General features: G+C 39.2%; 1 protein-coding gene across 1 annotated transcript; it reads right to left on the bottom strand.

Annotated features, from left to right (window-relative positions):
- Positions 1–1544: 1544 nt before the first annotated feature.
- On the bottom strand, positions 1545–6713 carry LOC110897310 (monooxygenase 2). Its single transcript, XM_022144063.2, has 7 exons — positions 6524–6713; positions 6335–6425; positions 4315–4461; positions 4160–4228; positions 2984–3149; positions 2449–2683; positions 1545–2205 (listed from the first exon to the last, which is right to left on the bottom strand). The coding sequence occupies exons 4-7, from the start codon at positions 4219–4221 to the stop codon at positions 1673–1675; spliced, it is 996 nt and encodes a 331-aa protein (XP_021999755.1). The 5' UTR covers positions 4222–4228; positions 4315–4461; positions 6335–6425; positions 6524–6713; the 3' UTR covers positions 1545–1672.
- Positions 6714–14137: the final 7424 nt, after the last annotated feature.

Below are 14137 nucleotides of genomic sequence, written 5' to 3'. Positions count from 1 at the left end.
ACATGGGTAGGGAATTAATAAGTAGGCCCATCATTCATCTCCTCTATCTACGATTTGGCTTAATGATTGATCTAGAATTGACCTCCTAAAAATAAAATATAATAGGAGGGTGTCGGTTCATATAATAAGTTTTAATACCAAGTCACATATTGTCTACTATATTTTCATCTACTGTTACCATTTTAATTGATGCAATTCATCAATAATTATTAAAATAATTCTTCTTATGTTGTATTTAATTTGATTTGTAACTATAAGATTGATAAACTTTAAATTAAGGTAAAATTGCTTATTAAGAAAATGTTAACGCGTTCAAAATTAATATAAAAATTCCTTATAAAAAAATTATTAGTACGTACGTGATCATTTTCCTTTGCTGTCCGTATGATTCTCTGGCCATGTGTTCATCAATTAAGAGATTTCTGTAATTCAAAGCATCTTAATCAAAACAACCATTTAATAAATTTTAAACGCAAACTAATACATTTCAAACACTTTTTTAATAGCAAATAGTGTTGGTTTTATGTGGCAAAGATAGAATTATAACATTATCAATAACATATTTTATATGAATAACAATAGGTATGAGATGAGTTTTAGTAATTCTATAGCTATTTATAAAACCATGCCTTGTATATATCGCATACCTGCTACACATTACTTATCAGGGTCACGGGTAGACAACGGATATTAGGTTGACCCGTTATAGTCTTATGTGGTTGAAAATTACTCGTTGGATGGCTATTACCCGAAACACGATCTAAAACTCACCTAAAAAATGACTTGAAATATATAATGAATAGCTACACTTCTATAACCTTATGTTTCTAACACCTTCAACATTTATATTTTCTAAAATTATATAATATAATGCAGGTAAAATGGTTTGGTTAATCGGACAAATATCAGCTAATGCCAAAAAATAAATTCTAATCATATACCCGCCTAGCCATCTCAAATGTTTTAGGTTTACTGATTTTCATGTGTGGGTTGGGTTCTTTTGTCATCATAAAACAAAATGATTACACACACTCATGAGGAAATGATCGGGGCCAAAGATTAATAATAAATGGTTTTGACACAAGTACCAAATGAAGGTACCTAACTAACTATTATGTCTGACCTTTTACAGTAAATATAATCCTGAAGAGGCAGGCAGAGGTACGAAAGCAAGAAATGAAAGGTTGTTTTTCTGTATGTACTTAAATGCATGTTCAAGTCCACATTGACATTCTACCACATGTTGCTTCCGTACAATGTGATGGTAAGCCATGATGAGGGCTCATGGACATTGTGAAAACAATTCCGGTTAATTAAACCTCAAGTCATGGGTCACGTTATATTATGCTGATCACAATTAATTTAAAGCTTCTTCTGTGGTGAACATTGACTTGAAACTAAAGTACTTATTTGTTTATTTGTTCTGATCAAACCCACCGGTTGACACACTTATCAAGAAACATGAGTAAAAAGAATTTGCTCATAGGTTTATTGTTCTACTAAAGTTATATAGTGGGTCAATTTAAGTCTACTAGGGGCCAATCTAGGTCAATAAAAGTATACAATAAATCAATTTGAGTTAGTGTTACATTAGTTGGTAATTAACTTAAAATGAGTGTAGATGGGTGAACACCACCTAAATACCTGTGACCACCGGTGTCACATATATGCTTCAAGAAACAAGATCACCACAATCATAATTAGCCATCTTAAGCAAGGCAGTAGATGTATAGTTAGATAACCATACTTTCCTCAAGAAACTCATCACTTTTCCCTTGCTTTGTTGTATAAACCCCACACAATATGCAACACTAATGAGACTAACACTTCTCCATCTCCTCTCCTTGCCATATTTCAACAAACCCTTTTCAATTCTATCAAATTCATCGTCATTTTCACTTGATTTCTTCAAAAAAGCCTCACCTAGACACCTACCTAGCACAATGGCGTCTTCTAGCGCCGAACATCCGCCTTGGTTTATGTCAGGAGTCATGGGATGAAGGGCATCCCCGGCTACGCAAACATTTTCTTTCACTGTGTTTCCGAATAAAACATCCCATGGCAATCTCAACTTTAATGTTGAATAAGACATGTTGCTTGGCGACGTCTTTTCCACCACTTCTTGTGCTTCTCGTGGCATTTTGTTGATCAGGCCTAGTACAAATTGCTTCATTTTCATCGGGTTTTCTTGAATCTCATCATCGTCTATAACAATGAAAACACAATATATCATTAAATAGAATATATTAGTTAGTGTTTATTGCTAAGCTAGTATTTCTTGAACAACTTATGACATCCAATATTTGAACCAAATACTTTTTTTGAAGAGCGACTTTTATACACCTAAACCACCTATCAACCTACACATGTAGGGATTTGACCCCACACCACTTTTGTGAGGGATAATCACCAACACCACTAGGCCATGGGCTTGAACCGGATACTTACAAGATGGAACTTGTGACGAGGCAAATGTGCAAAACCAGTACACATTCTTGTCATCAACGGGTCGAAAACCAAAGCGCGTACCACCTCCAAAGCTGAGATAGGACTTAGGATCAAAACCCGAGCCGTTTGGGAATTCCACCAAACCCCGAATAGCCGATCTCCCAACTCTTACAGGAGCTGGAAGAGCCAACCATCTAGCCACAACCGAGTTAATCCCGTCACACCCAATCAATACCTAAATATAATAACTTAACTAATCAGGTATTAGATTGTCATTTCAATACCCTTTTAATAAACAAGTTGTATTTGGGTTAAGTTTAAGTAAACGGGCCGTGTTCGTGTTGAACTATTTAATTAAATGGATCGGATTGACATATTTAACCATTCATCATTTTTTTAATGAAAGTTGCCGTTCCAAAAAAAAAAAAAAAAACCATTCATCATTTAATCCACCAACCAAAACATATGTTAACCTGTCAACCCAACACGATTACCATGTAACTTTGTTTAGGAAACCAAAGTTGTATAAACGTACCTTGGTTTTGAGAATGAACCCATCAGCTAGGTGCACTATTTTAAATCGGTCAAGTTCCTCAATCGTCACAACCTTTGAAGAGTATCTAATGGTGTCTGGTGGCAGTTCGTTCACTATAGCCTCTAGTAAATCCTTTCGCCTAATGCATCGGCTTTCATAATCCTTGCTATATTATAGTTAAGTTTATCACACAATTAGAAAACTTGGTATATGCGACCACATTTACGGTTGCAAATTTCCTTTGTCATAGAATTTGCGACCGTTTGGTGATTGATAACTAAATTAAATTTATATTTATTGTTTTTTTTTTCATTTTGCGTTGATTTGTGTTGGTCTTTTTTCTTCTACAAATGCTATAATTTACTTTTAAGTAATTATTGTTTTACTTTTTTAGACTGCTTTATGACTGAAATGGAAATTGGAAGGTCGCAAGAGTTGCAGCTATTTTGCAACCGGCGGCTATTTTTCCAATCATCATGACTTCTGTCACTAATTTTATGACCTATTTTTCTGGTTTTCTAGTAGTTTTAACGACCTAAGAACATTTTACAACCCTTGTATCAAATCTATCTTATAATTACACTAAAAACAATTACATATTCTCTCTACTTTCAATTAAATAATATTTTTTATATTTTTATCATTATATTTTCTCTCTCCACCATTCATAACCACTTTTAAAATATATTAAAAAATTATAGAGGACGAACAGTATACCCACAAATATACAGATGAACAGTAAAATTTTATGTTTCTTCAACTCACAACATTTACAATAACTTTATTTATAATATGCTCTTAGAGCATTCACATCCAATCCATCAAATTGTGTGTGTGAAGTTTTTATAATATAAAGAGTATAAAAAGTGGTTGTAAGTGGAGGAGAGAGAAAATGTTACTGTTCATCTGTATATTTGGGGGGACACTGTTCACCCTCTTTAATTTTTTAATATATTTTGAAAGTGATTGTGAGTGAAGGAGAGAGAAAAATGTAATGATAAAGGTATAAAAATATTATTTAATTGAAAAGGAGAGAGAAAATGTAGTGTTTTTTAATATAATTTAGGGTGAAAATATGGTGGAATGGATGTGAATGCTCTAACACTATGTTATTGGGTGTGTACTTTTTGTAAAAAACTAATGTTTAACACTCTAGGTTAAAAAGAGGTGGCTTACAATTTTTCATCTTTGTCCAGAGGTTGCCCGGAAGTAAAAAGACCAGTATCAGGAGAGACCATTTTCAATCTAACAACCAAAAAATTACTTCAAAGTCTTGTTTCAAAGTAGGAGGATAATCCAAATTTATGTGATTTGTTTAATGAAAGTTTTACCCTTTTATTTGGATACACTTTTGTCTAAGTGAATCCCCGATCCCTACAACATCTAGCGCCTTCCAAGCGTTGGTCCATAGCGTAAGTGCAAATCCGGTAACTCGTAAACTTCCCGACGATTCCAACACCAAGGCCCTTAACCCCAACCTTCATAAAGTCTTCGGAGTTAAATGATAAAGCCTAGTTTGTATTTTTGTATTTATATATCTTTGTTGTCTACATATAGGCCTTATAATATATTATCATCCGATACAAAACACAATTGGGGCTCCTAATGCATAGTTATGACTGTTTTAAGTTGCGAATAATTAAGCTTGCAAACTATCCAACTCGGACCAATAGAAAATTTTAGGCTAAGCTTGAGCTACGTTCAATTGCTAGCGAGCAGGGCCGGCCCTGAGAATTCGTGTACCTTGTTCGAGCTCGAAAAAATGTACCCTTAGGCCTTAACGAAATTGGGTATTTGGCTCACTAAAGGTCTAAACCTAATGCCAAAGGGGTTAATAATTAATCTAAACCATAAGAATACTTTTGTAAGAGGGCCTATGTTTATGTTTGTATGGGTGTACCCTATTAAAAAAAATATTTTAGGGTATCCGGGGCATTCTCGGGGAGAGGGTGCGGTGACCCCATTCCCCGATTCGGAACACCGCCGCCATCACCGCGGGGACCCGATTCGGGGAGGGGATTCGGCACTTGTTCACCGCGTTGAATTGGCACGAGGTTTGAGGAACGGCTACATTTTAAACGGTCAAATTTTTTAAAAAAAAATTCACTTTTTAAACAAATATAAATAACCACACCCACCACTAATTTTTTATACTCTCAAACCACACCCACTTCACTAATTTTTTATACTCTCAAACCATACCCACTTCAAACCGAGCAATGGAGAACCAACCCCGCGAAGCCAAGAAAAAACCTAAGGGACGGGGCTCGCAACCGTCTCGTGGTGGTTCGAGCGGTGCAAGTGCACAACCACAACCCCCTTTCGGATATACTTCACAACCCCCGTTTTTTTTCCAACAACCTTCACACCCCTCCTTTTACAACACCCAACCACCCAACCTTCAACCCAATTTCGGCTATTTTCAAAATTTGTTATCAATGGATGCTCCTCAATCCCCCGCCTTCGACCCATATGGTTTTCGTTCCCCACAAGTTCCATCTACACGAGGAAATGTTGAACGTCCTCTACTTATTTACGACGATGAAAAACTACAATTACGATCGAGATATGAAAACATTCCTCAAGCCGCACGACGATACTCCGCCAAATATGTTGTCGTTCATCCTCGCCCGAAAGCGCGACATCGCTAACAAGTCGGGTGGCCATGCGATTTCTAAAATTTTAATTTTCTAGTTTTAATGTAATTTTTATTTTCTAGTTTTAATGTAATTTTTATTTTCTAGTTTGAATGTAATTTTAATTTTCTAGTTTGAATTTAATTTTTATTTTTATTTTCTACTTTGAAATGTCTTTTGTTAAATTTTATTTAATTTTTATTAATATTTTTTTATAAACATGCATAATTACAACAAATAAAAAAAAAAAAAAAAAACCAAGTCCCCTAAGAGGGGAGTGCCGCCATCAATTTAGGGTGTTAGGGGAGTTTAAGAGGGGAGTTGACGTGGCATATGCTGATTGGTTATGCGTAAGAGAGGGGACTCCCCTCTTAGGGGAGTGCCCCTCTCACCCTTACATATACATATCTGGTTTTTTCATAAAAAAATGTGCCCCTCGAAATATCAGATCCTGGCTGGTGGTCCTCCCCGCCCACCCCAGGGCCGGCCATGCTAGCGAGCATTGTAAGCTTGAGACTGGCTTGAGCAAGATTCCAGCTCGATATTCAAAAGTTTGAATAGCCCGAAAGTATTCAAAAAAGCCTTGCTCAACAAAGCAAACACGACTCAAATGTGGTCGAACCTAAATAACTCAATAATCTAGCAACCATAATATTATATACATACATGGGGATGGGTACAAGTGAATATATTTAAAAAGATGGTACACACATACCTGTGAAGGGCTAACGCTGTGGTTAGACCCAGTGGCGGATCCAGCCGGAGAAATCACTGGGTTCCTTTTTCCAAATCATACAAGGTTTACACTACAAAAAAACGTTTTTTTTCCAAATCATACAAGATTTACACTACAAAAAATCGTTTTTTTCCGAAAAGACTGGGTTCCTGGGAACCCGGTCTTTACCTCTAAATCCGCCTCTGGTTAGACCAGCTAATCCAGCACCTACTATAACTATATCTACATCTTCGTGATAATGAATCTTCATGTAGAAAAAACACAAAGGTATTCACCAGATTCTCAAAGTTTTGGTGTCGGTTCGAGAAGCTAGAAAAATCTAGGATGAGGTTTGTCAAGTTGTGATATTTATCATTGTGTGGACTTTGTTTTCCTCATCGAATGCCCAAAAATAAAAGATGTCATCCTATACGTCATCTATGATAGCACTATATGAATGGTCAAACTAGGGGTCTAACGAGTGGCGAAGCTTGAGATTTCCGATCGAGGGGACGGAAGTAACCGGACCTAAAATTATCTATAAAACCGGGGGTCGAAAACGTATATACCTAAAAATTTCTATATGAAAACTACATACTCTCCACTACTACTGAGCAAAAAGTTCGGGGGGTCGGCTACTGAGCGAAAAGTTCGGGGGGTTGGCCGCCCCCTCCCGCCCCTTAAAAGCTTCGCCCATGGGTCTAACCGTCTTGGGTTAACAGGTTGCACCTTAAGGTAGTGTTTGGTATGCAGGAATAAGAGATGGAATGGAATGAGTGATTACGAGGGAATGAAGAAAAGAGTGTTTGGTTGGTCAATGGAATGGAATCACCCATTCCAAAAGGCATTTCATTCCCTCAAAATCATTCCTTCCACCCCCCATGTTTTTTTTCCATTCCATCCCATCTTGCACTATTCATCAACAACACCATAACCCACGACCTTCGCCACAACCCACCACCACCACCACCCACCACCGCCATCGCCGCCACCCGCCACCACCTCACCCCGACAGCCACCGCCACCCCCGCCGTCCGCTCCCGCCACCCACCCGCCGCCGTTATCACCCACAGCTGCGACCAACCGCAAACGCCACTCGCCGCCGCCGCCCACCACCATCGTCGACGCCACCACCACCACCACCACCACCGCCACCACCAACCGCCGCCGCCACCACCAACCGCCGCCGCCACCACCAACCGCCACCTTTGCTGCCACCCACCACCAACGGCCACCTTGTCCCCACCACCACTCGTCGTCACCGTCGCACCGCCACTCGCCGCCACCACCACCACCCATCGCCGCCGCCGTCACCCACCACCGCCACCTATAACCACCCATAATCACTACCACCGACCACCACCACCACTCACCGCTAATTTTATTACCCCGTTTTTCTTGCCTACCGAACAATACACAATAATAATTCATTTCATTCACATGGTAACCAAACAAGACATGAAATGGTAATGATCCATTGCATTCCCTCGTCCATTCCATTACCCCGTCCATTCCATTCCTTCGTCCATGATTTCGGGTTGCTGAGATAAAAGGTGAATCCTAACCCGAATTACATATTTATTCATATCAAAACATAAATCATAATCTAAACATACAAAAATCATGTCGTGTTCTAGTCGACACATTTGATGTTCAGTTTTTTTTTTTTTTTTTTTTTTTACTTTTCAAAAAAAAAAAACTAATACTTAGTGACTTGCTAATAGTTTAAACAACCAATAGTTTTAGCTCCGATGAACATTTATGATTATTGTCTTTTTAATAGTTTCTTTCCTTATCATTCACTCTTAATTAACAAACTTGAGTTTATATATTTAGGCTGCATGGTTTGGTTTAGAGGTGATAGGGGCTCTACAACGCCACATCAATCAGGGGCTCTATTGTCTCTTCTCAATAGCTAGCATGTTATGGGATGAAGTCCTCTCTTTTCCTATTCTTATCAATGGCGCCCTTACCTTTAATAACTCACACACACACAACAGCTCACGAATGGTTGTTCTTGCAATGCCTGACATTTAATAAAATCTAGGATTGGTAATTAACTAGGTTATTATTCAGTCGCATCAATCTTTAGGTTTCGATCATGGATCATTGCAACCAAGTATATCATCTGTTAGTTATTTAGCAAACAAGTAGATTAACAAAACATGTCTATGTGATTTCCAATTGGTAGTAACTAGGTTACCTGATTTTCGTCACAACCCGAAAACCCGGAGATTGGTCTTTTTCTCACAACTGTTTACAACTAAAATAATCAAACTACTAAAAGCAATAAACTTTAACACTTTGCACTAATTCTCCGTGGATTCGACATCCTACTTACTCTTAACTAGTAAAAATGATTAGGACACTTTTTAGATATATTTTTTTTACCGACGTTACGACATCGATCAGGTAATCCACTTATCAGCGTTCAACTTCTTCAATTGAATTTTTCTTAGTTGTTTTCAATTCCGAAATTATATTTCTAGTTTCCAATATGATTATTGATTATTGGGTTAATGGATTTAAACACCCCCAACTATTGCCATTTGGCCGCTGGCACTCTCAACTTTGACTTTGGCTCACACCACTCCTAACTTAACACATTGTTTGTCATGGCACACCCTCGTTAAATAAACACTAACTTGGTTAGAAAAATAAGCCTACGTGTCAATGTAATCATACATGGCATGTGTGATGTGTAATTTAAACCTGTTAAATTACAAACATGTCCCATCTTCTTCGTTTAAATCCCTCCTTAAAACTAGTTCCATTGCCGATTCAACCCTAGCGACGACGCCAGAATCGGAGAAACCGTCGCTGGACCTTCCGCCGCCGCTTTCCGGTTCAAACCGGACGATCCTGCCGCCATTCCTGCTCCCAAACTAGGTTTTCCGGCGATCGAACTCGAATTCTGAACATTTTGAGGTACATCCTTCTTACTACGGCTTCGATCCTTGGAAATTGAAGGCGAATTTGACGCATCTTTGACTTGAATTTGACGAAACGAAGAACCGATTGACGGATGATTATGATCGTCTTTAGCGATGGATTTAGGTTTCTTTTTGTCGGACTTGATCGGTGAACTGGAGCTAGAACTGGTGGATCTAGGGCTGTTGGATCCCTCAGGGCTTGAAATGTCGGATGATTTTTTCGAATGGAATAATCTGCCTTTGAACACCATTGTTGCAGGTTATCATCTTCTACATAAATGTCTATACATGTCATTTTCTGATTGGTTTTCAATAGTTGAACATTAAGCCTATTCAACATAAAGCGATAAAGAACAGTAGTTGAACTGTCCACTATTGATTATTGAACCGAGCATGTGCAATGCATGTTTTGTGTGGCCCATGCTCTTACTAAACTTGGGAATGGAAACATTTCATGTTTTGCGGTGGTGGGAGGATGATGGCAGGTAAGGCGTTGGTGGGTGGTGGTAAATGGCGGCTGGTGTAAATGATGATGGTGGTGAATGGTGGCAGGGGGTTCGGTGGTGGGCGGTGATGGTTTTTGATGGAGAGAGGGAGGCGGGGGAGAGATGTAGAGAGAGAGAGGAGCCATGTCAGCATCACACCTCATCTGAAACAAGCCACTTCATTAAAAAGTGGCCACGTCATACATGCCACGTCAGATTAAAATGACACGTAGGCATATTTTCCTAACCCAGTTAGTGTTTATTTAACGAGGGGATGCCATGACAAACAATGTGTTAAGTTGGGAGTGGTTTGAGCCAAAATCAAAATTGAGAGTGCCAGCGGCTAAATGACAATAATTGGGGGTGTTTAAATCCATTAACCCTTGATTATTATAGTTTATTTTATTAAGGTTTAGTTGCAACAAGGTGAAAAACAGAGTCAATGGGTTTTGGATCGGTGGATCGTGGGTTGTTGACCCTTTGATAATCATGAAATACATCCAAGAAAACATGAGAAAAAAATTTATGGAACCCGTTGAATCCAGACCTCGTATGCCATCAGAAGGATTCTCGAAGTTATCGGATTTGGAAGCGAACCAATTAATTGAAAAGTTCACAAAGGAAGAAATTAAAGCTGCGGTGTGGGAGTGTGGGGCAGATAAAGCACCAGGCCCTGACGGGTTTACATTTGCTTTTATAAAGAAATTTTGGGAGGATCTCGAAAGGAATGTGATAGATATGGTGGAGGAGTTTCATTTACACGGGTCGATTCAGAAATCATGTAGTGCATCCTTCATCTCGTTGATTCCAAAAGTAAGTGACCCGGTTACTCTTTCTGATTTTAGGCCCATATCACTCATTGGTGTGATTAACAAAGTTATTTCAAAGATTCTAGCGAACCGGTTAAAAGGGGTCCTAAACAGTGTTATCTCACACGAACAATCTGCTTTCGTTGCTAACCGTAACATAGTGGATGGTCCGTTGATTCTAAACGAGGTAGTAGCATGGGCAAAAAAACAAAAAAAGCAGATTTTTTTGTTCAAAGCGGACATAGAGAAGGCTTATGATACTCTTAATTGGAAATTCCTAATATCGGTGCTTATGCATATGGGCTTCCCCCCTCGGTGGAGAACTTGGATGATGGGTATCCTGTTCTCGTGCAAGGCATCGGTATTAGTGAACGGGTCTCCAACGGGGGAGTTCCAGTATAAGAGAGGGTTGAGGCAGGGAGATCCGTTATCGCCATTCTTATTCACGATTGCTATGGAAGCGTTGCATGTCCTTATGGCAAAAGCAGTCGAGACAGGTGTATTTAAGGGGCTGGCACTACCAAACAGCGGACCACGCTTAACACATTTGTTCTTTGCCGATGACTCCATCTTTTTGGGTTTATGGGACAAGGATAATTTGTGTTCGATACGAAGAATATTGAGAGTTTTCTTCTTGATGTCGGGCCTGAAGGTAAACCACAGCAAGAGTTGTCTGTATGGAATTGGGTTAACTGATTCGGAAGTGGAAAACATGGCTGGCACTCTTAACTGCAAAATGGGTCAACTCCCATTCACGTATTTAGGTCTTAAGGTCGGAGCAAACATGAACAGGGTGTGCAACTGGAAAGAAGTAATAGATAAGTTCCACAAGAGGTTATCGAATTGGAAAGCCAGACTGTTGTCATTCGCTGGGAGGTTAACGTTGGTTAAAGCGGTACTGGGCTCTCTTCCGAATTACTTCCTTTCGTTGTATAAAATACCAAAAAAGGTGGCTAAAATATTAGAAGGTATAAGGAGTAGGTTTCTATGGGGGGGCTGCGGGAGTGTTAATAAGATAAGATGGATGAGGTGGGAAAGAATTATAGCGGCAAAAAGCATGGGTGGGCTGGGTATAGGGGGTATTAGAGATATGAATTTGGCTCTAATGATGAAATGGAGATGGAGGCTAAAAGTAGATTCGGAACAGCTGTGGGTCAAGGTAATTGAAGCGATACATTGCAACAAGAGAGTTGCAAAAAATGTTCCGTTGAAAAAATCTTTAACAGGAGTTTGGAAATCAATAGTTGGTGTGGAAGGAGACTTTTCGAAGATCGGCATTGATGTAAACAAGAGTCTTAGAAGCAAAGTTGGCTCTGGGAATAAAACAATGTTTTGGCTAGATACGTGGGCCACCAGTGGGTCACTAAAAGATGAATTCCCACTCTCGTATAACTTAGCGAAAAATAAGAGGAACTCGGTGCAACAAAACTACAAATTAAATCAAGGGGGAGTGTTATGGGATTGGAAATGGAGTAGGTTACCAACAAGTAGTGAAGAGAAGAAAGAATGGGAGGCCTTAAGTGCAATATTATTACAACAATCAGTGGGGCGAAACGATGATATGTGGAGCTGGAAAGAAAACACAGCAAAGGGATTTTCGGTGAAAGACGTCAGAAAGGAGATTGCCGGGAGTATTGACGTCAATATGGCCCCGGGTGTCTTTGAATGGAGCAAAATAGCGACAGCAAAAGTGAACTTATTCGTTTGGAGGGCGGCCGAAGGAAGGATCCCAACAAAGATAGCGCTGGCTAGTAGAGGAATACAGGTCGGATCGACGGTCTGCAAGGTCTGTGGGGCTGCTCCAGAAACGGCAGATCATATATTCATCCAGTGTCTGTTTGCTAAAGAGGTATGGCTGCTATTATGGTCTTGGATGTATACTCCTGGAAGGAATCACAACGAAAGTTTAAAAACTAGGCTGTTGGAGAAACAAGATTGGCCTAGGAGGAAGGAAAGAATCATTTATGCCATTCATCTCTTGGCTGTATGGTCATTATGGAAGAACAGAAATTACAAAGTTTTCAATGATTCTAATGCAACTCCTTCAAAGATCGTGGAAGACATCAAGGAAGAAGCTTTTGACTGGGTAAAACTTAGGACAAAGATATCCGGGATATCGTGGGAAGATTGGAAAAAATTCGATCTTAGGGGTTTAGAGCCTTGATTGAGTTTCCTTGTTTGTTTGTTTATTTTTGTTTCGGCTTAGTGGGGATGTAGATCTGTTTCTTGATTGTATGTTTCCTTGAGGATGTTTGTATTGACTGCATAGCATCTTGCTATGGGTCGGGATTTGGCCATGATGAATAAAATGTTTCGTTGTTGCTGTTCAAAAAAAAAAAAAAAGTTAATAAGCTAGTTTAATAGTTTATTTGATAACTTTTATTTATTAGTCGATTGATTATAAGATTACTAGATAATGCTTGATTATTTAATTAGTGATTCCATGATTAAAAATGCTTGTTTCTTAAGATTTTTAGATCTGGTGGTGGCCGCCGCCCATTTGTTATTCTCTTCCCCAGATATGTTCTCCTTAAAACAGCCGCATCTGTTCTTCTCCTCCTCAGATCTGGCCTCAGGGGCGGTGGCAGGTGGGGCGGTTGGTCGTGCAGAACAGTGGTGGTGGCGGCTGTGGTGAGGAGGTAATGGTGGCGGTGGTGAGAAAGGGGGAGGAGGTGGCGGTGGTGTTAGAGAGAGGAGAAAGGGAAAGATAGAGAGCGGGGGGGGGGGGTGGGGGGCGGGAGTAAGAGAAGGGAGCTGAGAGTTGATTAGTTGTTTTGAGGTTTTTTATTTTATTTATATATATATTAATGCTTAAAATGACCATTTTGCTCATGAGGAAAACGACTAAATAGCAGGATTTTATATAGGGATGGCAATCGAACCCGAATCCGATAGGTAAACCCGAAACTCGAATCATTTGGGACGGGTTTGGATCTAGTAATTGGGTTTGGGACCGAGTATAGGATTAGTTTTATTTTTTTCACGGGTTTGGGACGGGTTTGGGATTTGATGATATTCCCTTTTAACCGACCCGACTACCCGATAAAGTATACCCGTTTACCCGACCCATTTACCCGATAAAGTATACCCGTTTACCCCATATTCTTTCTATATTTTTTTATATATAAATATACATATTATTTTTTTATAATTATGGAAACTCAAAAGTCACCCATTAGCCTAAAATTTCAATTTCCCAATCCCGAACGTAAATCTTTTTATTTCCTAATAAGAATTTTAAGTTTCCAAAAAATTAGTGTCATGCCTTAGCCTTACACAGTTTACGCAACAGACCGACTAACTCAAGACATTTGGAGTTCTGCCTTCTCTCATTCACTCCAAAGAAACGATCAGAGGACGATTCATCTTCGTCATCACTCCATCCGGTCTCTACTAGACTTATACGCTAACTTTTTCTTGGGTCTTTGTTCGGCTGATTGTTTATGGACTTTTGAGTTATGTGTTTTGCCTATAGTTCTTGCTTTATAATGTTCGAAAAGATGTGATAGATAATGGAAAATAAAGGGCTGGTTTATTGAAATAATAAGATAGTTGGCCTGATTCGAGATGGCTAAT

Source organism: Helianthus annuus, chromosome 13 (assembly GCF_002127325.2).
Source record: "Helianthus annuus cultivar XRQ/B chromosome 13, HanXRQr2.0-SUNRISE, whole genome shotgun sequence".
Taxonomy (NCBI): Eukaryota; Viridiplantae; Streptophyta; class Magnoliopsida; order Asterales; family Asteraceae; genus Helianthus; species Helianthus annuus.
This window is presented reverse-complemented; position numbering and strand designations above follow the sequence as displayed.

Bases quoted from the DNA above. Each gene is read 5' to 3' on its own strand.
- LOC110897310 (XM_022144063.2), bottom strand. From the start codon at position 4,221: ATGGTCTCTCCTGATACTGGTCTTTTTACTTCCGGGCAACCTCTGGAC. The intron at 3,150-4,159 runs GTAAGCCACCTC...ACTATAATATAG, and splicing joins CTGGACAAAGATGAAAAATT to CAAGGATTATGAAAGCCGAT. The intron at 2,684-2,983 runs GTACGTTTATAC...TATTATATTTAG, and splicing joins GGTTCATTCTCAAAACCAAG to GTATTGATTGGGTGTGACGG.